At 43.8% G+C, this 23,443-nt stretch overlaps 1 protein-coding gene across 1 annotated transcript; it reads right to left on the bottom strand.

Moving 5' to 3' along the window:
* Positions 1–1,889: 1,889 nt before the first annotated feature.
* Positions 1,890–23,148, bottom strand: LOC142448580 (gasdermin-C-like). The gene is made up of 9 exons (XM_075550534.1): positions 22,926–23,148; positions 20,368–20,557; positions 13,848–14,016; positions 11,334–11,445; positions 9,828–9,875; positions 7,773–7,912; positions 7,307–7,436; positions 6,797–6,870; positions 1,890–2,129 (listed from the first exon to the last, which is right to left on the bottom strand). Exons 1-9 carry the CDS (start codon positions 23,146–23,148, stop codon positions 1,890–1,892), a joined length of 1,326 nt encoding a protein of 441 aa, XP_075406649.1.
* Positions 23,149–23,443: the final 295 nt, after the last annotated feature.

Consider the following 23,443-nt stretch of genomic DNA (forward strand, 5'->3'; position numbering starts at 1 on the left):
TGAAGAAACTAGATGGTACCCGGTTATCCAAATTTAGGGGTGTTTGGGGAATTTGTGCTCTTGAAAGCTTGTCTTCAAACAAGCAGCCATCTAACTGAGGTTTCAACTCAGTCCTCATGGCAGAAGCACACCAGCCTGTGTGATCGAAGGATTATAAGGAGTACAAAGTAAATTCGAATGAGGAAAGGGTATTGGAGCTCACCTTGTGAACTCCTACTTTGCAGAAGGCTATGGATTACCCAGTGAACACCCAAATCCACTTGCAGGGCCCATGCATAGAGTACGGCTCTGGTGAATACCCTCTGACCATAGTTAAAGGATGTGAATAACCATGTTATCAGACAGAGGGTATTGTCGAAAAGATTGTAGTAGGTACAGTTAGGTTAAAATGTAACATCGCTTTTGATTCCCCTTTTGAGCCATTAAAATTGTATTGGCTTTTCAAAAGTGAAGGGGAAATACATGTGGATTAAACCACTGTTGAATCCCCTATGAACATGGACAAGGACTGTGACTAGCCAGCTGTCATGCATACGGCATAGGAAAGTGGATTATGGCAGATGTTGTTCCATTAAAATATAACACATTATCATTTAATCTCCCTTTTGCTCTAGATTTTAATATGTTCTGCTTTCTTTTTGATTCAGGTTTTTCTCTATTTTTCTTCCTGTTGTTGCTAGCTTTTTTGTTTTGTATGTTTTTCAGTATATGAAATTCAGGATCAGTGAATCCATAGAGACAGTAGCTGGATGAATTATTTCTAGAGAATTTGACCGGAGGGTGGAGGGGAAGTGGGCAGCTAATAACAAAGAGTACAGGAAGGAAGAAAATGTTCTAAAATTGATTATAGTGAAGACTGTACAACTATTCTTGATATGACTGAAGTATAGAATTGTATGATATGGGGGTTATGGCCCAATAAAATTGTCTAAAAGAAGAAATAAAATAATGATTAAATTTTCCCTTCTATTTCTATTCTGTGGAGGTTTTTAAAATCAGGATTTCACCATTTAAATGGACTAAACCTCCACCAAGCCTACCCCACTACCAAGTGTAGTGCTGAGTGCTGTTAACTATCCCTGAACCCTACAAGGTTGCGTTGTGCCTTACTGAGCAAAACATGTGAAATAAGATTCATTCAAGCATCAGTTAGTGTTGTTGGCTGTAAATTCAGTGTGAGAGAATCTCAATGTCTATTAAATGGCTTTCAACAGACACACATGTGAAAGACAGATAACCATTGATAAGCTGAGGAAATATTCTGACCAGCGGCTCATAGGTCCCTAACTTTGTCTTGTCCTTACATCAGTGTCTCTCTGTTCACTGATTCATACACTATTTGTGTTGACTTTGCAGAACATAACATCAGCGAATGAGAGGCAAATATGTATGACTGTACACATATATTTGACAACCTTTATTTTCAAACCATCTAAGTCTTACAAAACATTTCAAAAATAAGAAAGGAATTTTGTATATCCTTTACCAAGGTCCCCCAATTATTACCATTCTGCCACATGCTTGACTACATATCCATCTGCCCATTCCTCCAGCCAATTTATTTTTTTAATACATTCCAAACTACTTTACAATCAGCAAATCACCCTACCAGACAATATACTGCTGATGATGGTTTATGATTTGTGTAGTGTGTTTAGAAGCAAAATCTACATAGAGTGAAATATTCAAATTTTTAACATGTGATTTGATAAGTGTTATAAATTGTATGAAGATACAGACGGTTTCCCTGATTCCAGAGGGTTCCCTCAAATCTCCTCCTAGTCAACCTCTGTCTCTCCCACGTCTCCTGAACCCACTGGAGACACTCACAGCAGAAGGCTGTGGAGGACCTAGGCCTTTCTGGACTGACTGCGTATTTCAGGCAGGGCTTAGGGATCAACCAGCTGCTGCAGCAATGAGAGCGTCCCATAGAGGGAACAGAGAGGCTGCTTTGCTTCCACATCCCAGGTGGATCTGGGGTTGGGTGGCTCCATGGTGAGGCCACACTCCTCTAGCAGTCCGTAGGTGATGTCCAGCTCCTCATCGGGGAGCGCAGCGAGGAGCTCTGGCTTGAGGGTGAAGGGTATATGCCTGGCGCACTTGAAGTTTGGCTGCAGGATGCTCTTCACCTAGAGAACCAGGGTCAGATGGGCAGGTTGTACTTTTGGTTCGAGAAGAAAAGACTTCTGAAAAAACTGAGGGCTGTGTCAAAAGATTTGATTTTAGGGGAAGTAGGAGGCTTATGTTGGCCATGACATATGATTCATGAAATGTTGAACAGTTAGAAATCTTGCTCCTTGGCAGCAACATGCAGTTTGCAGAACAACTGACAGTGTTTAAAATTCTGTAAGTGTATATATATGTGTGTAGTAGACAGGCTGCAGTAGAGCTTTCAGACTAAGACAGATGAGGAAGAAGGGAGAAGTCACCTGCTTCTGAAGACGCAGCCACTGAAAACCTATGAGAAGAACATTTTCTGATAGAAGATCAGAAGGTAATTCCCTCAGGTTGAATGTTACTTGGAACAAGGCTCCCTAGAGCAGACTCTATCTTCATGACTTGGATGGTGCGAAGCTTTGGGGACCCTCCTTTGCTGATGATTCCAAGTCAAAACAAGAAGAAAGGGTTTCTAGCATCCCTTCACAATTGGAATGTGGATGTATGAAGTCTGAATCTAGGAAAATTGGAAGTAGTAAAAACTGAAATGGAATCCTTAAGACCAATATCCTAGCTGAACTGGAATAGTATGTGCTGTTTTGAGACAAAAGGTTACTATGTTGGCAATGTCAATTGAAAAATAAACTGTGGCATTAATTCATAAGAAAAAACATTTCAAGATCTATCTGAAAGTATAGTGCTGTGTGTGATAGGATGATATTTATAAACTTAAATGGAAATTTAATCAACACAACTGTTATTGAAATTTACGCACAAATCAAAATAGCCAATGGTGAAGGAATTGAAGAACTTCTTCCATCAGAAATTGATCAAACAAGAAACCAAGTTGCTTGATAATTCCTGATGATTGTAATGCAAAAGTATGAACCAAAGAGGAAGGATGATTAGTTGAACAATAAAACCTTGGTGGTAGACATCAAGCTAGATATCAATCATACTATATAAATTTGCAGACGTAATGATATATTCATTGAAAATAATGTCTCAGTGATAGAAACACACTGTACAAATGGATTGAGCAGATGGAATGCACAGGAACCAAATAGACTACATCTGATGAGAAACCACATCACCAATGTTATCAACCCAAACAAGGTACAGAGCCAACTGTGGACAAAAGCCATCAATTGGTTATACTTAAGTACAGGTTGAAGTTGAAGAAAATGAAAACAAGTTCATGAAAGCTAAAGCATGACCTTGAGCATGTACCCATGTAAGTAGAGAACGTCTCAAGAACAAACCTGACCCAGTGGACACTCATAGGTGAAGTCCGGATGTGCTGTGGGGTGGCATCAGGAACAACATAGATGAAGAAAGCAAATGGTCATTTAAAAGATGGTAGAAAAACAGAGGAGGGAATCAAAGTAGATGCTTATGGAGAGCATGAAATTCCCTCTTGATGATGTAAAAATCAAAGAGAAGAAATGATGAAGTGAAATAGTTGAATAGAAATGTTTCTGCATACTGCCGTGAGTGCAGCTTGGACTCCTCCCTTCAAAGTCCTCAGTTCTTGATCAGATGATATCTGTGGAAGTGATTGAATGTCCACCAGTTCTTGTTGGTACAGTGACCCAAAGGAAGCTTGCAAAGATAAAGTATTAGAATTAAATGTGCACTCATTGCCGAACAGAAAGAGTACGCAAAGTATATTGTAGGTTGAAAGAACTGAGGAAAAACTTCAAACCTTCAATTGCTATATTAAAGGATTCCATTGGCAAACTTGGGATTCCAGTTGGCGCTGTCAGGTGCCCGATTATGAACCCGAAGTTGTTGTTCAAAGCCACCTGCAGTTCCAGGAATAAAACTGGAGGCTATATGTTTCATACATATTTACAGTCTCAGAATACATATACATGAGGGAGTACCGCCCGCTAAAATGGAATTGCACTGGGCGGATCAGAACTTTCATAGTTCACATTTTTCCAGCCACTCACTCTGAATTCGTGCACTCAGTGGCATTACTTGGACAGTTCTCTCTGGTCAACACGGAGTTTTTTCATAAAAGCAGTTTCACTGGGATGTCCTTTTATATAATGACCAATTTAAGAGAACAGCGTGCAACTGTGAATTTTGGGATCCTACTCTGGAACAATGCCGCAGAAACTGTTGTGATGTTGAACACAGTGGACTGGACAGCGCTATGGGAAAAACTCAAGTAAGTGAGTGATCTCCTTATTTCAAAAAAGGTGAAATGTTGATTGATGACAACCCTTGTACTGGATGACGTCAACCTCCCGAACAGATGAAGATGCCCACTGTCACTGCATTTTGAGTGCATCCCACTGGGTCAGGCAGTTAATCAAACTCTCTATTTAGAAGTTCTGAAAAGATTGCTTAGCAGTGTGTGACAAAAATTGCCTGATTTGTGGCAGACATGGGACTGGTTTTGCCACCACCACAATACACCTGCTCACACAGCCATCTGAGTGCACTAGTTTTGGGGAAAACAACAGCATGCCCCTGTGGCCCCACACACCATACTGACCTGAACTCGCCCTGTGATACTTCTTTTTGATTGCTTGCATGAAGAAGGACATGAAAGGACAGTGATTTGGGTGATGTAGGTGAGGTGAGGATTAAAAAAAATAGGGAAGTTCTCTCAGGAATCCAAATATGAGTTTGAAACATTTTTCCAAGAAAGGCATCATATATTTGAAAAATGTATCAAGTATACTGGAGAGTACTTTGAAGGTGGTAAGGGTGTTTTGTGTAGAAAAAAATTAAATACACGGAATATAAAAAAGGAAAAAATTCCAATTTGGGAGGTACCCCCTCATAAAGTCATTATAAGTCAGAATGGACCGTATGGTATGAGCTTAAACCATTTTGTCTTGATAACATTTTGAATGAACAGGTGGCGTATGAGCAAGTATCCATTGTCCAGAAGGAAGAGGTTCAAGTTACACTGAGGCTGTGACCCAAACAGAGCTTGAGGAGTTGACGGGGAGCAATGGGAATGTTTCAACACGCCGTGGCAGCACTGCAGGCGTGCATCAGTCTCTGCCCAGAATTTGGAAGAGAGTGATCTGGCCAACCAAATGCAAGAGATCCACATTTGCATCCTTTTTAAAGAAAGCTGACTCCACAATATATGGAAATCATTGAAAAACAGACTTAATATCACATGCAAGTAAGATTCTCTTCAACATAATTCAAACATGGCTACAGGTACAAATATACAGTGGACATGGAACAAAAATATCATTGCCAACATGAGTTGAATTTTGGCTGAAAGCAGAGATGAACAGACCCCTGTGTACTTGCATTTTATGGATGGTGATGGCAGTTGACTTAGTGGATCATAAGAAACCATGGGCAATCTGGAGAAGAAATCAATTCCAGAACACTTCATTGTGCTCATGTTGTACCGATATATGAGGAGGGAGTCATTGAACATTCAGGGTTGTGTCCCTGACCAGAATTAATCAATCTGTAAACTAAACAAATTATCCGAGAAACTGGTTTATAGGAGGAAGAATGTGGTATCGGGATTGGAGGAAAGACAGTAAATGAACAACCTGTAACATGCAGATGACACAAGCTTGCTTGGTGAAAGTCAGGAGAACTTGAAGCGTTTGCTGATGAAAAGGGAAGACTGTCACTTTAAGTATGGATTGTAACTCAATGCAAAGAAGACCAAAATCGTCATCACTGGATCAAGACCACTTCATGTTAAACAGGAAAAGGATTGAACCTGTCCAGGATTTCAGGTTACTTGAATTCATAATCAGTTTTTATAGAAACAACAGTCAAAAATGGCAAAGGATGTATTGCATTGGGTGAATTGGCTGAACCAGATCTGTTTAAAGTGCTGAGAGTAAAGATGTCTCTTTGAGCCCTAAGCTGCACTCAAGCCATGGAGCATTCAACTGAGTGAGATATATATGTGTAAGCTGGACAGTAAATCAGGACGGCCGGTGAAGGATTGATGCATTTGAATTACAGTGTTAATGCTGAGTGTTCAAAGTACCATTGTCCACCAGAAGAACAGAAGACAAGTCTGTCTTTAAAAAATACAGACAGAATGCTCATTAGAAGTGAGGGTGGCAAGACTTCATCTCACGTACGCTGGACATGTTTCAGGAGAGACCAGTCCCTGGAACAGGACCTGGTGCTTGTTAAGTGGAGGGATGAGAAAAGGAAGAGGAGCCTGGATGAGACAGATTGACTCAGTGGCTGCAACAATGGACCGAAAACACACTCATTGTGAGGATGGGGCAAGACCAGGCAGAGTGGTGTTGTCTATAGCAGTGCTAGGTGTCAGCACTGACTCAGGGACATCTAGTAACAACATACATTTCTATGGGGAGAGAAAGGGAGAGCAACATGTACAAGAGAGAGTCAAAGCGGCAGTCAGACTTGTCTCTCTTCAGCTCCTGAGGCAGGACTTACATCCCTGTGACTAATTTAGAAGTGTTGCCAGGGGAACCAGGCCCTGGTGAGGTCCTCTCACCTATTTTGCCCTCCCTCCCTTTGGAGGCTGAAGCAGAGAGTTTACATAACCCCTGGGATCCCATCATCCCTTCCAGGGGGAGCTGCATCCTGTCATTCTCAGAATCATCCTGTCTTCTGTTCCTTCACCCCCTCCCCTGTCTGCAAGCCCCCAGGGCTCCCTTACCAGCTCTCTTTGCTGGGCCAGGATCTTCCTCTCCATGGACTGAGCAAGCAGGTCATGCTGGATGTCAGTCAGCACTGGGGTGGGGAGACATTTGGGGAAGAGAGTGTTGAGTCCAGATGGCCCTTTGCCCCTGGGGAACTAGTAGAACCAGTGATGGGAACCTGATGGGGAGGGATGAAACCCGTTAGACTGGAAAGCCACATGCTCAGCCACAGGATGTCTTCCCTCTGCTCTAGACAACGCTCTTCATATCTATTAACCATTGCGCTATGATCCTTCACTGCGATGATGTCCCGGATGGACATAAGCCAGGCGCTTTGTACTTCTCAGGCTTCTGTGGCATGTAACAGTTTATTGCACAAAGCCCTCCTGCCTTTTGTGACAGGCATGATTTGATGTTGAAAAACTCATGGTATATGAAGGCTTTCTGGGATGTGGCCTCTAATACATGCTGTTCAAGGGCCCGGGGCTCCAGCCTGTGAATCTCCCTCCCCCTGAAATCTCTCTCACCCATTATGGCTTCCAGCAGGTAAAGGATGCAGTGCACTGGGATGGCCTCTGGATCTTCATAATTCTTTTGTAGTTCATTTAGGATGGTGCCACCATGGCCTTCCAAATGACCCGAGCAGTTCTCTTTCAGCTAGAGGACATAAGTATCATCGGCAATGACAACAATAATACCATTACATGTCGTTTTCCCATTGTGTTTTAGATCTACAAATGAATAAACAGTGAGTGGAAGCCTTGAGAATTCTCCATTTCCCCAGGGATGTCTGTCACATGAGGTATGTACTGTTTGGCCCTGGTGATTTTCCCTGGAACCAGAACCTCTGATCTCTGACCAAACATCATTCCTCTGGTGTTTTTCCATTATTCTCCCCCTGTGTATCTAAGTATCCATATCTTTAAGTCTGTCCTCTCTGTGTTGTTCAACCCCTCCCCCTTCCCCCGTGCACCAATGGGCTGCTCTCCTCACCAGATCCATAAGATTCTGAAAATCCTCCCCGTCCTTGAGCATAGCCAGTATACTATGGAACAGTGTGTCTCGACGCTTTCTTGGGACGCTGTCCAAGGCTTTCATCTGATTGCATATCTCTTCTTGTAGAAGATTGAAATCTGCCCCCACATCACCAGCAAACAGAAAATGCAACAAGGTATTGATTAGCACATTCCTGGGATCATCAGCTCTTCCCCATGCAAAGGAGCCAAGCTCCTCCAGCTCTTTAGTTGCTAGCTGACCCCAAGTGTTTCTGTCAGTGAGATGCCCAATCCGGGGGATGGAGATGCCGAGATAGGACAGAAAGAGGGACAGTGTCACATGTCTGCATTGAGGGTGGAACATGGGGAGGTTAAGGTGCAGATTTTCAAAGGGGGCCTTGGAAATGGAAGACAAGGACCAAGTATCCTTTCTGGGAAATGTCAGGAAGAGCATTTAGCTATTCTAGTAAGGAGTGGGTTCTGCCTTGGGTGGTTAACCACCAGGTCAGCAGTTCGAATCAACAAGAGGGGTCTTTCTATTCCCTTACTTATAGTCTCAGAAACACAGAGAGAAGTTCTATGCTGTTCTCTATAGTGTTGCTATGAGTCAGAATTGACTCCACTTTCAGCGAGTTTTGTTTTGTTTTTTTTTTTAGTGCTTGACTCAAGGGTGAGATTTTCGGTTGCTGACCTCAGCTTGCACATTGGTTGCGGCATTGTTCCATATCATGAAGACTCAGTGTGTTCTAGTGTGTAATGTGACTGGGGTATCGCCTGTCATACATGAGTTATCCTTATTGTTATGTCATCATAGTTTATATTTATGGGGTTGGAAAATAAGGCACTGGAACATGATTGATGTGACTGCTATCATTGAATTGTAAAAGTAAAAAAAAATTGACTGGTAACACGGTGTGTAACAATAATGCTTTTGTAATAATAATAAAAGAAAAAGGTAATCGATGGGTGGATGTGGCCATTCTTTGGCCCTCCCAGGGACTTCAGTCTCCTCAACGTGCTCTGCTAAGATAGGGATCAGTAGAAGCGAAGCTTGAAAGAGCCCTGCCTTCCGATCGATTTTGTTCATCACTGTCGTGGGTCCCTTCTCCCCGAGCTCAGAATGTTTGTCGCTATATTCACAGTGCCCAGAATCTCTGTTGCTCAGGCCTCCACATACACCTTTGCTGCATGGATGCGCTAAGGAATTAATGACTAATGGGCTGGAGACAAAGCTAAAAAGGGAACTAGACCTCCATCGTGTGTTTCATGGAAACCTCCAGTTTTCTGTCCCATCTCTTCAGGTCTTTAGTCTCCCTGGCTGTTGCCCATTCAGCAGGAATCCAGAGCCAAAGCCATGGGGCTGGGTGACACAGGCAAGGGCCACCTGCCCTGCTCATCCCATCAATCTTCCCTCCCCGAAACCACACTCACCGATTGGGACAATATCTCCTGTGTAGGATAGAAAGGCAAATTCCGTATTCCTCATTCAAGAGCTAGCCTCTGAAGACACTTGGTATTCTCACCCTCCTTCCCCATGTTCCCTGATGCCCTCCTGTCCATCACCACACCCTTTGCCCAGAAGACCAGATCCCAATGTCTTTGGCATCATCACCAAACTGAACAGCTGGAGCTTTGGGGTTTGCCCTACGTGGAAAGTCCTATAGTAGAAGGATCACATTGTACCTACTTACCCGACCAGTCGTATGCTTTCGTTTCTGGAAAGATAGAGGAAAGTGCTCACTCACTCAGCATGGATTCGTCTGCCCGCTCCTGCCCCTCTGTGACTGCTTTCCATTCTCCAGGCATATTTACTCCATCCTCTCCCTGATTACTGAATTCTTACCTATTAATGATCTGCAACACTCAGACATTTTTGGAACTGCAAAACACAATGTAGAAATCACTGAGTTTGAAGAAGCAGCATGTAAACCCCCCATCCCAAATCCCAGGATTTTAAGGAGAAAGCTTGCATTTCCAGTGGCCGCAGGCGTCAGGGTCAGGGCCAAAGGCAGGGGAGAGGGGGAGGTGGTAGGGAGGCAGTGCTGGAACTCACGGTCTTGGAAGGTTTCCTCCTCATCATCCGTGGAGTAGTACAGGATGTCTGGAGGGGGAGGAACATGGGTTAGCAAAGACAGGAGTCCACCTGCTTTAGACTTGCTGCTTCCAGGCCTCCCTGTGCCAGGCCACGGTGTGGCAGCATTTCTCAGCATGGCCCGGGGACTTCTGGAAGCACATTCCCTGGCCTCATTCTGTCTTCTGAATGAGACTCTCTGAGGGGGATCCAGATACTGCACTTTAACCGGTGCCTACTGTCCTTCAGTACCTGCGGAGTGCCTTATCTTGAGAAGGAAACGGGCCTCCTCCCACCCTCATTCTGTAGGACTGTCCTCCTGCTGTCCTTTGATTTCCTGCCCTGCCTCCTCTACTCCCCACCCTGCCCTCTTCCTGGGTGACGCTGCTTTCCCATGGAGAGATTTGTCTCTGGACAAGACCACCATGTAAATATTTCATGAGGGAGAGAGCCTGTGGGGAGCAGAGGAGAAAATGAGACCTGGTACAACTGGGTGGTGTCAGTATCCAGGGAGAGCAGCGTTCCCAGGAGGGACTAGTGGACGATGCGGTCATTGGTGACTTATTCTGAATGATGGACTGGGGTGGGTTGTACTGTGACTGACGAGTGAGGATGTTGGAGGTTGACTAGGTAGTCTTTGAAAAAGTTGGGCTGTGTGAGGTACGTTAGTGGGGAGAAGGAGCCAACTTCAGGGGGCCACGTGGTTGACATTAAGACCATCCTTGACTAGATGTTGCATTGAGGATGTGCATGCAGTCTCTCTCTCTCTCTCTCTCTCTCTCTCTCTGTGTGTGTGTGTGTGTGTGTGTGTGTTAGTGGGTAACATGAGGACATTCTTTCATCTTGGATTAACCAGGCCCAGCTTGAGCTCTGCCTGGGACTCATCAGTTGAAGGGCAGCAGGGACCCTGAGCACAGGTGCTACTCCCCTGCTCAGCGTTTGTCCCAGGTATGTAGAGACTGACTCACACAGATGGGTTCTGCCCACATGGAGTGTAACCCTGGAATGTGTGGGTGCTGAGGGACGGTGCATATGGACACTTAGAGTGTGCATTGTGTTGTTTAGGAATGTCTGCAACTATATGATTGCGCTAATATCTTATGAGACTACGAAGTCAGCCTCTGAGTAATCTAGGGAAAGCCCTGTGGCTGTGTCAGGTGGACTGCTGAGAGGGATGGGCTCTTTCATTCATAGTGATGGTTGGGGAGAGAAGATGGTGCTTCTGGGTAGAGACATCTTCAAGTTGGACACCCCTTTCAGTATTTCCGCATGGGCAGCTTGTCTCTGTGTCTCCCCAGCATAAGTTGAGCACCATCTCTGGAGTAGCTTTAGTGGATGGTGTGAGTGTGTGTCTGTGTCTTGGCACATCCTACGTCCTCAAAAGGAAACGTAGAAAGTGATTGTCAGTGGGTGATCTTTCTCCTTGTGATTCTCTTCTCTGGCTTGCAGACTCCCGCATCCCACCCACATCCTTCAGCCTCTACTCACCCCAGCCATCCTCCTTGAAAACCAGCTGCTTCCTCTGATAGGCTATCACCGTGTCCTCTGGCAGGTCCATCTTGTCCTTGGGCACTTTGCGACCCTCCCCTTTGAAATTACCCTGAGGAGAAAAACCAGGCTCAGAAATGTAGAGCTTTTTTTCTCTAGTTACCATTGAAAAAAAATGATGCCTTTTTCTCATTTGGGTAAGATATCCATTTGTCTATCTAAATTTTTTTAAGTCAAATGGATTAAAAAGTTCATGAGAACAAAAAATGTCTCCAATAATCACTTTGTTCTGCCATTTTCTGATGTTTCAGTTATTACTCTTTTGTACTGTTTCCTCCTGTACTTATCTTCCTATTTCTAAATTAAATAAATACATTAAAATGTTTCGACATTTTCCATTTTAACTCCTGTTGTTTTCTCTCTCCCTCTATTTACACATTTTATTAGGAATTGAGCTTTCCATTCAATGATTCATTTGCACTTTGTTCCATGGCACTGATGTCAATCCTCACACTCTTCCATCACTCATCCAACTTTCTGTGCCACCTGTTTCCATTTCTCCTTTCCTGGCCTTTCTGAACTTTATCCTTTCCATTGGATCCCAAAGGTTGGCTGTTCTAAGGTGTGAGCTCTTCCTTAGTGTCACTTATATACCGGTATATTGTTACCTGAAATGGTGTGTTATTTGATATCCTGACTATGGCTTCCATGAGCATCGATTGCAGATCCAAGTACAATGAAACACATGACAATTCAGTTCTTTGTCAATTGATCATGAGGTTACCTATTGATCGGTTGTGAGGATGTTGGATTTCTTGACATTGAGTTGTAATCCATCCTGAAGGCTGCAATCCCTGATCATCATGAGCAAGTGCTTCAGGTCCTCCTAAACCTCAGCAAGCAAGATGGTGTCCTCTGTATGTCACAGGTTGTTATTAATCCTCCAATCCTGGTGCTGCATTCTTCTACATATCGTCCAGCTTCTCTGTTGATTTCTTCAACATCAGGGTAGAGTAAGTATAGTGAGAGGATGCAACACTGACACACAACCTGCTTCATTTCCACCACGTCGCATCCCTTTGTTCTGCTGACCCCACTGCCTCTCGCTCCATGTACACATTCCAGATGAGGACAATGAAGTGGCTGGAATTCCCATATTTTTCAAGGTCATCCATAGTTGGTTATGATCCACACATGCCTTTGCAAAGTCTAAAAAACACAAGTAACCATTTTTCTGGTGATTTCTGCTTTCAGTGAAGACCCATCTGACATCAGTAATGATATCCCATGTTCCACATCCTATTCTGAATCCAGTCTGAACGTCTGGCAATGTATTGCAGCAATTTTCACTGGATGATTTTCTGAAAAATTTTACTAACCTGTGATATCATTGATACTGTTTTATTATTTGTATATTATGTGGGTTCATTTTTCTTTGAATAAGTATAAATAGGAATCTCTTCTAGTCAACTGGTTAAGTAGCTGTCTTCCAAATTTCTTGGCATAAATCAGTGGGTGCTTCCAGTGCTTCTTCAGCTTGTGGAAACATTTCAGTTGATAGTCTGCAATTCCTGGAGCCTTGATTTAGATTAGCACCGCAGTGTAGCTTGGCCTTCTGCCTTCCGTACCTTTGGATCAAGATCGTATGCTACCTCCTAAAATGGTTAAGCTTCCTCTAATTATTTTTGGTACTATAACTCTGTTTATTCTTTCCATCTACTTTTCAAGCTTCTTCTATTGTTCAATAGTTTGCCTATAAACCCTTTCAATATTGCAACTTGAAACTTGTATTTTTTTTCTTGGGTTCTTTCTGTTAAAGACATGCTGAGCTTGTTCTTCCGTTTCCGTGTTCTCCCCAGGGATGCACACATTTCATTAAAATATTTTTATTTGTCTTCTCAAACTGCTTTGAAAGGTCTGTTCAGCTCTTTTCCATCATCATTCCGGTTGCCTTGGCTCCCTGGAATAAGAGCAGGTTCAGAGGCTCCTCTGGCATCCAATCTGATCTTTGCTTTCTCTCGTGGCTGTTTCATCACGTTTCCCTCCTCACGAATGGTGTTCTTGACATCCTCCCTCAGCTCTCAGCTCTTCTGTGTTAGGGTTCAGCGAGTCAAATCTGTCCCTGAAATGCTCTTGACATTCATGGGTGATGTATTCAAGGCCACACATTAGCTTTTCTGGCTCTTGAGAATATGCTAGCTCTTGAAATGGTTGAATGTGAACTAGTTCTTTTTACAATCTTTTATTTCCTCAAGGTGGAAAGTTAATCCTACCCATGTCCGAGCAGAGAAATCCCTTCAGATGGGATTCTGAGACACAGAGGAGCAGCGGGGCTGGAAGGGTCATAGTAGATGATCAGCTACATCACAGCACCTGAGAAATGGGAACAATGACTGTGTCCAACTCGACTTCTCAGGCAGAGGCCACAGGGAGGATCCGGAGCGTGAAACTTGCCTCAATGCAACCCTGGCTGGACCTTTGCACCTCCATCCCAATAAAATGACAGATCTTTACCTTCAGATATGAAATCAGAGGGAAGGATAACTTTCCTTCACCCTTCACATTTTCTTTGGCGTTCAATGATGTACACTTGGTCAGTTTCATGATTGCTGTCACCACATAGAGGTTTGCCTTCTTCCTGCGGAGCTGCTGCAGAAACGATGGCTCTTTCTCCAATAGTTTCCTGGGGATGTAAGGCAGGGAGAGAAGCATCAGAGCTGGAAGAGGAAAGCTTCTTCCCTGTTCTAGGCTGCACTTCACAATAACACCAAAGCCAAACTCAGTGCCATAAAGTCAGTTCTGACCCAAAGAAACCCTCTTGGACTGGGTAGAACTGCCCATGTGGGTTTCTGAGACTGCAACTCTTTACAGGAGTGGAAAGCCTCCATTTTCTTCAGGGAGCAGCTGGTGGCTTTGAACTGCTGACCTTTGGGTCAACATCACAATGTGTAAATGTCTATGCCACCAGCACTGCATATGGAGCATACATTTACCTACCTAGACACTCCACTAGAAAAGCCTACAAGTGAACAATCCTGATGACCCTGGGGAAACACACAGGAATGACACAATCAGGATGAGGACTAGAGCAGATTTCATAAAGCAGGAGGGATCAGAGAGGATCCTGGATCATTTCCTAGACTAGCACAGGTGGGTCTTAATGGATTCCCTGTCCTTGGTAGGTGGACTGGTCGATTAAAGACACAGTTTTGAGGGACATGTGAGAGTTTTGAAGCCCTGCAGACACATTTCATCTTCATCTAAGTTTGAGGCCCAACACCGATTGTCCACAAGGCCACCCCGGAGACAATGCTCTAGATAGCAGGTGTGTCCGATACTGAGGCACTTCACTTCCTGTATGCCGCTAGAGGTTACTCAGTATATCTGCTCCCGGGTGTTCCTATGATCTTTGTAGTAAAATTTGAGCTCCTTACTGTGTCTTCAAGACCTTTCGTCCCATCTTACAGCTTATCTCCCAAGCCTCATTTTACACCCCAGCCCCCTTGTCCTGTGTGGATGGGAGCCCTGGTGTCTTAGTGGTTATGCATTAGGCTGCTAACTGCAAATTCAGCAGTTTAAACCCACCACCCACCCTTCAGGAAAAAGACAGCACTTCCTACCACCATATGCATTTGCATATGCTCTAAAGACATACAATCTGGGAATCTCCCAGGGCATTCTGACCTGTCCTTTTGGATCACTATGAGTCCCATTGGCTCGGTGACCGTCAGTTTGGTTCTGTCCTGGCTGGACCAGCCCCCATGCAGCTGGCCTTTCTCTGATTCCTGAAAACACGAGGCTCCGTCTCGTCCCTGAAGCTGTAGAGCAGGCATCCTCAAACTACGTCCCATGAGCCACGTACAGACCGCTGAAGACTTTTATCTGGCCTGCTGGATGTTTTCCCCCATTTGATTTTTTACTTCAAAATAAGATATGTGCAGTGTGCATAGGAATTTGTTCATAATTGTTTATTTTTTTAACTAGGGTCCGGCCCTCCAGTGGGTCTGAGGGACAGTGAACTGGCCCCCTGTTTAAAAAGTTAGAGGACCCCTGCTGTAAGCCCCTCCATTTAGACCCATTTCCTCCTTCTCTTGATTGTATTTTGTGATCTTTCTTGTCTCAGGCCAAATATTTGCCAAGAGACCTAACATACTCCTTCATCTTTGTCCTCGTTCAGCTGGTCCTGTTTATTGCCTTCAAAGATCCAATCAGTGTCAGTACAACTTTTGTGCTTGAAAGACATGGCATGCCTCTCAGTGCATTTATTGAGAACACCTAGTACATTTTTTCCCTCCCCGTGGTAGTTACATAATCTGGTGTCAATTTGGGACTTGAGCGGTGTCAATAGGATCATAGCCAATGAGGCCTTTTGTGGGAATGGCCTTTTCCTGAGAATTCTGGGAATTCCGGTATTTTCCTCCTTAGAGGTGGGAGACCTTTTCTCTCTCTGTCCATTCCTTGGGAGACTTTGCAACTAAGAAGACACATAGAATTACACTAGTGCCCTGACCTGGAGAAGCCATGTGGAGACCCCTGACAGCTTTAAGATGCTTACAACGCCGCTGGAGCCACAAGACATCCTACCCACTGGCCTCTGATCTTCCTGTGTTTGGCATCATTGCATGATTTTTGTAAGTCTGAAAAGGAATTTATAGCTTGGTATCTGACATATGGGCTAATATCAGAGTTCTCTTCTTGATCTGGACTGGGCTGGGATTTCTCTATATTCAATTGCCTGTTTATTTAAAGCTCTTTCTTATACACATATGGGTGTCTATGAAGTTGTTTCTCTAGTCTACCTGAACTGACACATTCTTGAATCTGAACCTCTGGTTTTCACAGTATCAACGTTAAAGAATAACCATGAATCTGAGCGAGACCTCATAACATGGATGAACTTTGTTATATAGACACACAAGCTGATCAAAACTTGGAATGCAAATGGGATTACCCCCATGAATATATACATATGATAGACAGAGGTTAATTTTCATATATATTGATATGTGCTCCCAAGATAGCCATAAACATAGACCATGCAGGGGGAACAGTTGAGAACCCTTCTTAGCCGTTACCTAGAACCTTGAGGGAGCGAATTCCTAGATCTGAATTCAGGATCATAGACTCAAGGAACATCAAGGTCAATTGACATGGCATATTCCAGAGAAACAACCATCTATATCCTAGTTTGATGAACAAGAGCTTAAGAAGCTTGTAAGTAGACATCTAAGGGGCAACGTGGCTTCCCCTAGTCCAGAATAGAGGGGAGTGAAGACAACCGAAGTTGCATTAGTCCAAAGGATGTTCATGGGCCACGTGCACCTGAGCCCCATAATATAACCCTGAGACCTGAAGATCTAGATGCTTCCCAGCTCCCACTCCTGACCATTCTGAAAAGGACCCCGGTTGAAAGTCCCGGATAGAGTCGGAGAGAATCGGGGAAGCAAATTCAAAAGGATGTAAAAAGACCAGCTCACTGGTCGGGGGAGACTAGAGGAAACCTTGAGAAGAAGGCATTTTGACTTTACTCAGCTCTGGATCAGAACTCCCCCGGGCCCTCCCCTTTCTGTCAAGCTGATGGACGGGCCTACAGAGTGAATGACAGCACCATGGCAGGTGACACTCTAGGAACGTCCGTCGCATGATCACAAGCACAGTATTATCATGGGATCAGGCTCAGGCAGCGGGTGGATGGACGGAACGGCACTGGTAAGGAGAGTGTCGGAAGCGTGCCGTTAGATTGCAGGGATTTAATCCGTGCATGACACGAAACAAAATGCACACGGACTGTTGAGTGGAAAACTTTGCTGCTCTGTAACCTGTCACGCAGCTCCCAGTGAAAAGTTAAAATAATCAAGTTCTGATTTCAGGCTTGTTTCTTGTGTCGCTGGCAGAGGAGCCTTGGTGGCTCTATTGATAGGCGTTGCTCTGCTACCCATCAAGTTGGGGTTGGAACCCAGCAGCCACTCAGAAGGAAAGAGATGAGGTTCTCTGCTTCTGTACAAACACACCAACCTATTGTAGGCTCACTGCGAGCTACAATTAACTCAGCAGGATTGGTTCAATAACATTTACCCTTGACATAGCAGCCCTTCAAGATCATTTTTAATTTTTTAAAGCATTTTATGGGGACATCATCCACAGAGCATACACTTTAATAGGTCAATTACATGAAGAAAATGTGTACAATCATTGCCACAATCAATTTTAGAACAGTTTTTATCTCTTGTACTCCTTATTAGTTCCCCATTTCCCCACAGTCCTCCTACAAGACCTTTAATGAGCTATTAACTCAGTTATTGTCTTATAGATTCACCCATCGTGAATTCCATATACTGAAAAACATACCAAAATAAACATTATAGTCATAAAAAGCTAAGAATAATAACACAATGAAACAGAGAAAAACCCGGGTTTAAAAAAGAACAGACAGCATTAAAAACTAGAACAACATTAGAACAGTTCAAACAGGAAATGAACTGATCCGGTGTTAGATTTTAACCTGACTGCATCTGCCAGGATCCCCTTTCCAATGGCCGCTGTCGGATTCCCTGGCCATTCCCATTGTGGTTTGTGTTCCCAGGGTATTCACCTGAGGCTTAATCCTTATGGATTGCCCCTTCCTGTTTTTTTAACCCCTGCATTAAATTGATAAAACTTTTAAATGGGTGGAAAGGGGATCAATCAGATGTTGTGTTTTAACATAACTCTCTCGACTGTGACTGTCTCTACGATACTCTCTGTCTGAGAACAAAGCTACTCTCATTCCTTGACTGTGGTCAGAGGAACATTGCCAGGGGCTTAGTCCAAGTGTGGATCCTGCAAGTGGATTGTGGGATTCCACTGTCATTCATGGCCTTTTGCAAACCAGGTGCTCACAATTTCACTTCCCCTGCTTCCCTCCTTTGGATTTGAAGGACATTTATTTACAATCCTTAGATCACAAAGGCTGGTGTGTTTCCTCTATGTGGACTTAGTTGACAGCTCACTTAGATGGCTGCTTGTTTGAATAGAAGCCTTTAAAGATTCCAGATACAATTCCTGCTGATGGCCGGGCACCATCTAGTTTCTTCGACACATGTTAATAGCAGCCTTTAAAGAAATGGTAACAGAATTTTTTTTCCCTATTCAGCTGCAGAAATCCAGATGCTGGTTGTCACTGTCCTGGTCTCTGCAGATGTTAATTCTGATAAGTGTCTTGTAAGACATTAGAGGACCATTGGACAGCCGTCTTTTCCACATTAGTGGAGATAATTTAGACCCCAGGATTCATACTTTATTCAAACAAGGAGTTTCAGAATCTTGTTCTCATTTAAATCATTGGGTTTTTTAGTTCTTTCTTTTTTAAATTGCCTTTCTCCTGTCATCACTAAATATTAGCTACTTCATGTCCGGGATTTTAATCTATGTGTTCATCATTCTACCTCTAGCACAAAATAGCATTAAAATCTCACTCCCATCAAGGCCTTCTAGTTGAGAGCAGCCTGACAGCATGAGGAGAATGGTGTCTCTGCATTCTGACCTTGGAGTCTTCACAGGAGGGCAGTCCAGCCTTACCTATCAGGAAGCTCACCATCAGCACTGGTTTGAGGGCCGTGGAAGTGATGCCCCAGGGGAGACTGATCATGTTCCCTAATTTCAATGACAATGTTGATTCTAAGGTGAACCAGAGGCATATGGAAACCATGCATACATGGATGGATTTTGCGTTTGCACTTAATTCTAGCCTCAATCTAAGAACACTTACTTCTTGTGCCGTGAACCTGCCTGATGCTCAATCTCATGAAAAAGTCGCTGACGATATGGGTGGTGTAGAGCAGTGTGGTAAAGGAACTGGACGGCGCCGACTAACAGAAAGAACAGTGTGTGGGGACTTAAAGGCTTGTTTCCAAACATGCAGCCATCAAAGTGAGGCATCAACTAAGATCACATAGAAGCAGCACACCAGCCTGTGTGATCCAAGGATCATAACATTATGATCCAAATCTAAAGGAGGGAATTGTATCAGGGCTTCAATAGTCAACACCTGGTTTGCAGAAGGCTGTAAATGACAGTGGATGCCCCAATCCTCTCTGATCATATTTGTGAGATGTGAATAGTCCTTTTAACAGACAGAGAGTATTATAAAGTTGATTACAGAAGACATAGTCAGGCTAAAATATAATATCACTTGATCTCCCTTTTGACCAATTTTAAAGCTGTTTTGGTTCATGTGAGAAAAGTGAAGGGGAAATATACATGATCTGAGCCCCATGTGAATCCCCTCTGATCATGACACAGGGGTACCCTTGCTCACATGTAGGAAGCATTGGAACGTGAGTTGGTGCAGGTGCAGTTAAGTTAAGCACTTACCACCCTATCATTTGATCTCCCTTATGGTCCATTTAAATTTACTCTTATTTTTAATAGTTTCCACTTTCTTTTCTATTGATGTTTTTATCTGTTTGTCTGTTATTCCTGTTAGGTTTTAGTTGTTTTTCTTTACATGACATCCAGGATAGGTGCATTTGTAGAGATTGTTACTGAACGAATGGCTCCTTGGGGATATGGCAGAAGAAGTAGGGGGAATGGAAGCTAACAGTGAGCACAAGAATGAAGAAAATGTTCTACCATTGACTGTGGTGATGGTACAACTCATCTTTATGGGATTGAACTATCGAGTTGTATAATATGTAAATCATATGCTAATTAAATTGCTGAGAGGGAATTAATGTCTTGAGGAGAACAGCCAGCCTCCTGAAGCGCGGTACACCCAGTCACAGACGTGCGGTCAGCATCTCAGTGTGCAGCTCACTATAGCAACAGGACTCTGCAGCACAGTAAGGGGCAAGCACTGCTGTCATAAATATTCTCCAGCCAACTGGTGACAGTTTGTTGCATGAAGAAATGAGCACCCCACCAGAGAAGTATCCTCTGTGATCCATCATCTCTGTTCCTAGCCTCAGCAACCAGGCCTACCAGATGCAATCGACCCAAGAGGAGAGCTTGCCCGGGGCCTCTGCTCACCCGGCCTGGTCCTTTGTCAGGGCCTCACCTCTTTAGAAGTTCTGTCCATGTTTTCTTCGGAATTTCAGTATACTGAAACTGCAGGGCGAATTTTTGGACCTCAGCAGTTTCACATGACGCGCTCACTTCTAGCTTACGGTTTACGTCTACATTCGCAGCAACCTGCATGTCATGCCCCCCATAATGGTGCAAGTTGATTGGTTTTGATGAGACCGTCTCTGGGGGGAGAAAAGTTGAGTTAGGTTTTGCCAAGAATTAACGTCAAAACATCTCATTTATTAAATGGGATAGCATAAGCCCATCCTCTTCTAAGGAGCCCTGTTGGCACAGTGGGTTAAGTATGGAGCTCTTAACCTCAAAGTCAATGGTTCAAATGCACCAGCAGCTCTTTGGGAGAAAGTTGAGTTCCCATAAAATTTTAGAGTCTTGAGTGCCATTCCACTCTATCCAATAGGGTTGCTATGAATTAGCATCAAGTCCATGGCAGTGGGTTTGGTTGGTTGGGTATTCAGCTCCAGAAGTCCCCAGGTGCAGTGAATGGCTAATGCTCTTGGCCGATGACCCTGATGTCGGAGGCTTGAATTTCCACAGACTCATTGCCTGAAAAGGAGCTGCTGATGCACCTTCTCAACAGAGAAGGCATTGGAAATCCTATACTCCACAGGTGGATTTGTCTTTGGTCAGTGTGCACTCAATGGGAACTCAAACACACACACACACACACACACACACACACACACACACACACACATACACACACACTGCCAATGAGCCGATTGCTATTCATAATGACCCTATAGGACGGGGTAAAACTTCCCCTGCCGGTTTCTGGGACCCTGACTCTTTAAGGGAGTAGACAGTCTCATCTGTTTCTTGAGTGGTGGCTGGGGGTTTCAAGCTGCTGACCTTGTGATTAGAAACCTCACTCCGACTCCACTTCTACCCACAGGGTTCTTTGCAACTTCTTACTGGGTATTTTGCCTCAGCCCTTCCTCATGTTTAGTGTTTTAAGTAAAGGAATCAAATGCTTGATTCTACCCAGGGTTTGATTGGCAGACAATTTTCTCCACAATAAGAGATGGTGATGTCCAGAAGACATGGGTGCTGTAGTAAAGGGTGGTGAGGAAATCAGATAGTGCCCAGCTATGCGATAAAATAGCGTCTAGAGTCTTAAAAGTATGTTTCCAAACAAGCAGCCATCTAAGTGAGATGTCAACTAAGTCCACATGGAAGAAGCACGCTAACATCAGTGACCAATGGATTGCAAATCATATAAGATGAAGCCAGATGGGGAAAGAGTATCAGAGCCCAATTGTAAGATTCTGGTTTGCAGAAGGCTATGGATAACAGAGATTCTTTTTTGAGATCTATACAAGAAATAAGCCTCCTGTGATTTCCCTTTATAAAAAAATGGAGGAATCAAGATGTACGATATGAAAATAATAATCTATAACTTATGAAGACTTCATGAGGAAGGGCAGGCAGGGAAAGGAGGGGGAATATGGGGAGCTGGTATCAGGGGCTCCAGTGGGAAGAGATTTCTTTTAAAATGATGGCAACACATGTACAAATGTGCTTGACACACTTGATGAATATATGGATTGTGATAAGAGATGTAAGAGCCCTTAATGAAAGTATTTAATTTTTTTAAAAAGGAGTAATCGTGAAAAGCTGGTTATGAAAGAGTACATTAGAAAGATGACTACAGGAGATCTAAATGGTAAACCAGACTTGAATATTTAACCTTCCCAGTTGATCCCCTGCATACACGTTGGGCTTGATACGGTTTTCAACATTGTGCGTATGTGTTCATATGGTTGTTTAGCTCTGATGTATTTTATCCTTGGGGCCAGCCCTCTTGAATTTTTGTTATATGTTTTTTCAGTCTATGTAACCCAGGATAGGTGATCCTATAAAGACAGCAAGTAGAATAAGGGATCCTGGGGGGTGCGTACAGTAGGGCTGAGCGGTAAAGGGGAGTTCAAAGGAGTAAGGGAGTACCAGGGAGTTCAAGAAAGAAGACAATGATTTCAAACTGATAGTGGTAGCAATTATTCAATACTACTTGATGTGATTGAACCTTGGAATTGTATGGTATCTGTATTATCTCCCAATAAAGAGGTTTTGAAAAAGAGAGAGAGAGAGTGAGCTATCAGTTGGACAGGAGACTCATGGTGTCTTTCTTGACAGTGTCTCCTGGTGCAGCAGGTACAGCATCTGCCCCTAGATGGCAGCACAATGGAGCCAAAAATGCTCAGAGTAGACAGATATTGCTTTGCATACTAGTTCTCCCAGGGCTGTAGTGTCGAACAAATGGTTTTATTACCTTCTATTTCTCATATATAAAAGGGTTATAACATCCCTACCTCTACAGGATGATGTAATCACTGAATGACCTCCGGTTTCCTGGGCCCAGGTTGTTAGTAGATTCTCTAATAGATAATCTAATTCATTGCCCTATGCCTGTAGGGAAGGCTGGTCCTGAGACCTGCCTGTCTGGTGTTTCAGGGAGTCTTGCTTGGTGAGCTACCTCTATCTGGGCACCCGGTGCTCTATTCCTTGTTCCCCACCACTGGATCACAGTACCTGGGGCTGAAGAAGATCCTGAGTCCTCCAGGATGTCCAAGATGGTGAACCCTGCTGGCTTCTCGATTTTTTTTGAAAAGAAAGAGCATGTTTCATGCTCCTTAAACATCACGTTAAATACTTGCAGTTTGTTGGCTGTACTCAGGTGTTTGATGGGCTTCAGATCTCCTTTCCCCGTCTTCTCTAGCAGTTCTTTCACACATTTCTCCACCGTGGAAGGCATGTTGCTAGGACCAGAGAAAAGGGAGTACAGAGTTCAACCTATTTCCTAAAGGAAGGGATTTATCAATGGGATTGACAGTTGTAAGCATTTAATAGTGACTAAATTATAACCCTCTCAACGTTGGTAGTCGGTGAAATTCATTGGTCCTTATGGTTGGAGGAGGGGAGCCTCTGAGTCCCTCGTCTCCAGCCAACGGGATGTGACAGCCCAGGATTGCTTGTTTTGTCATCAATTGAAGGACCAGACAGCAGGCTGGGCCGTGCAAAGCGGACATGGGCAGAGGTCTGGGGATGGC

Source organism: Tenrec ecaudatus, chromosome 5, assembly GCF_050624435.1.
Source record: "Tenrec ecaudatus isolate mTenEca1 chromosome 5, mTenEca1.hap1, whole genome shotgun sequence".
NCBI lineage: Eukaryota > Metazoa > Chordata > Mammalia > Afrosoricida > Tenrecidae > Tenrec > Tenrec ecaudatus.

What these genes read in the sequence shown, in the direction of transcription:
- LOC142448580 (XM_075550534.1), bottom strand. Translation starts at nt 23,148, where the DNA reads ATGCCTTCCACGGTGGAGAAATGTGTGAAAGAACTGCTAGAGAAGACG. An exon ending in TGGACAGAACTTCTAAAGAG is followed by an intron (nt 14,017 to 20,367) that starts GTGAGGCCCTGA and finishes TTACATCCCCAG; the next exon opens with GAAACTATTGGAGAAAGAGC. An exon ending in TTTCAAGGAGGATGGCTGGG is followed by an intron (nt 9,876 to 11,333) that starts GTGAGTAGAGGC and finishes CTCCCCCTCCAG; the next exon opens with ACATCCTGTACTACTCCACG.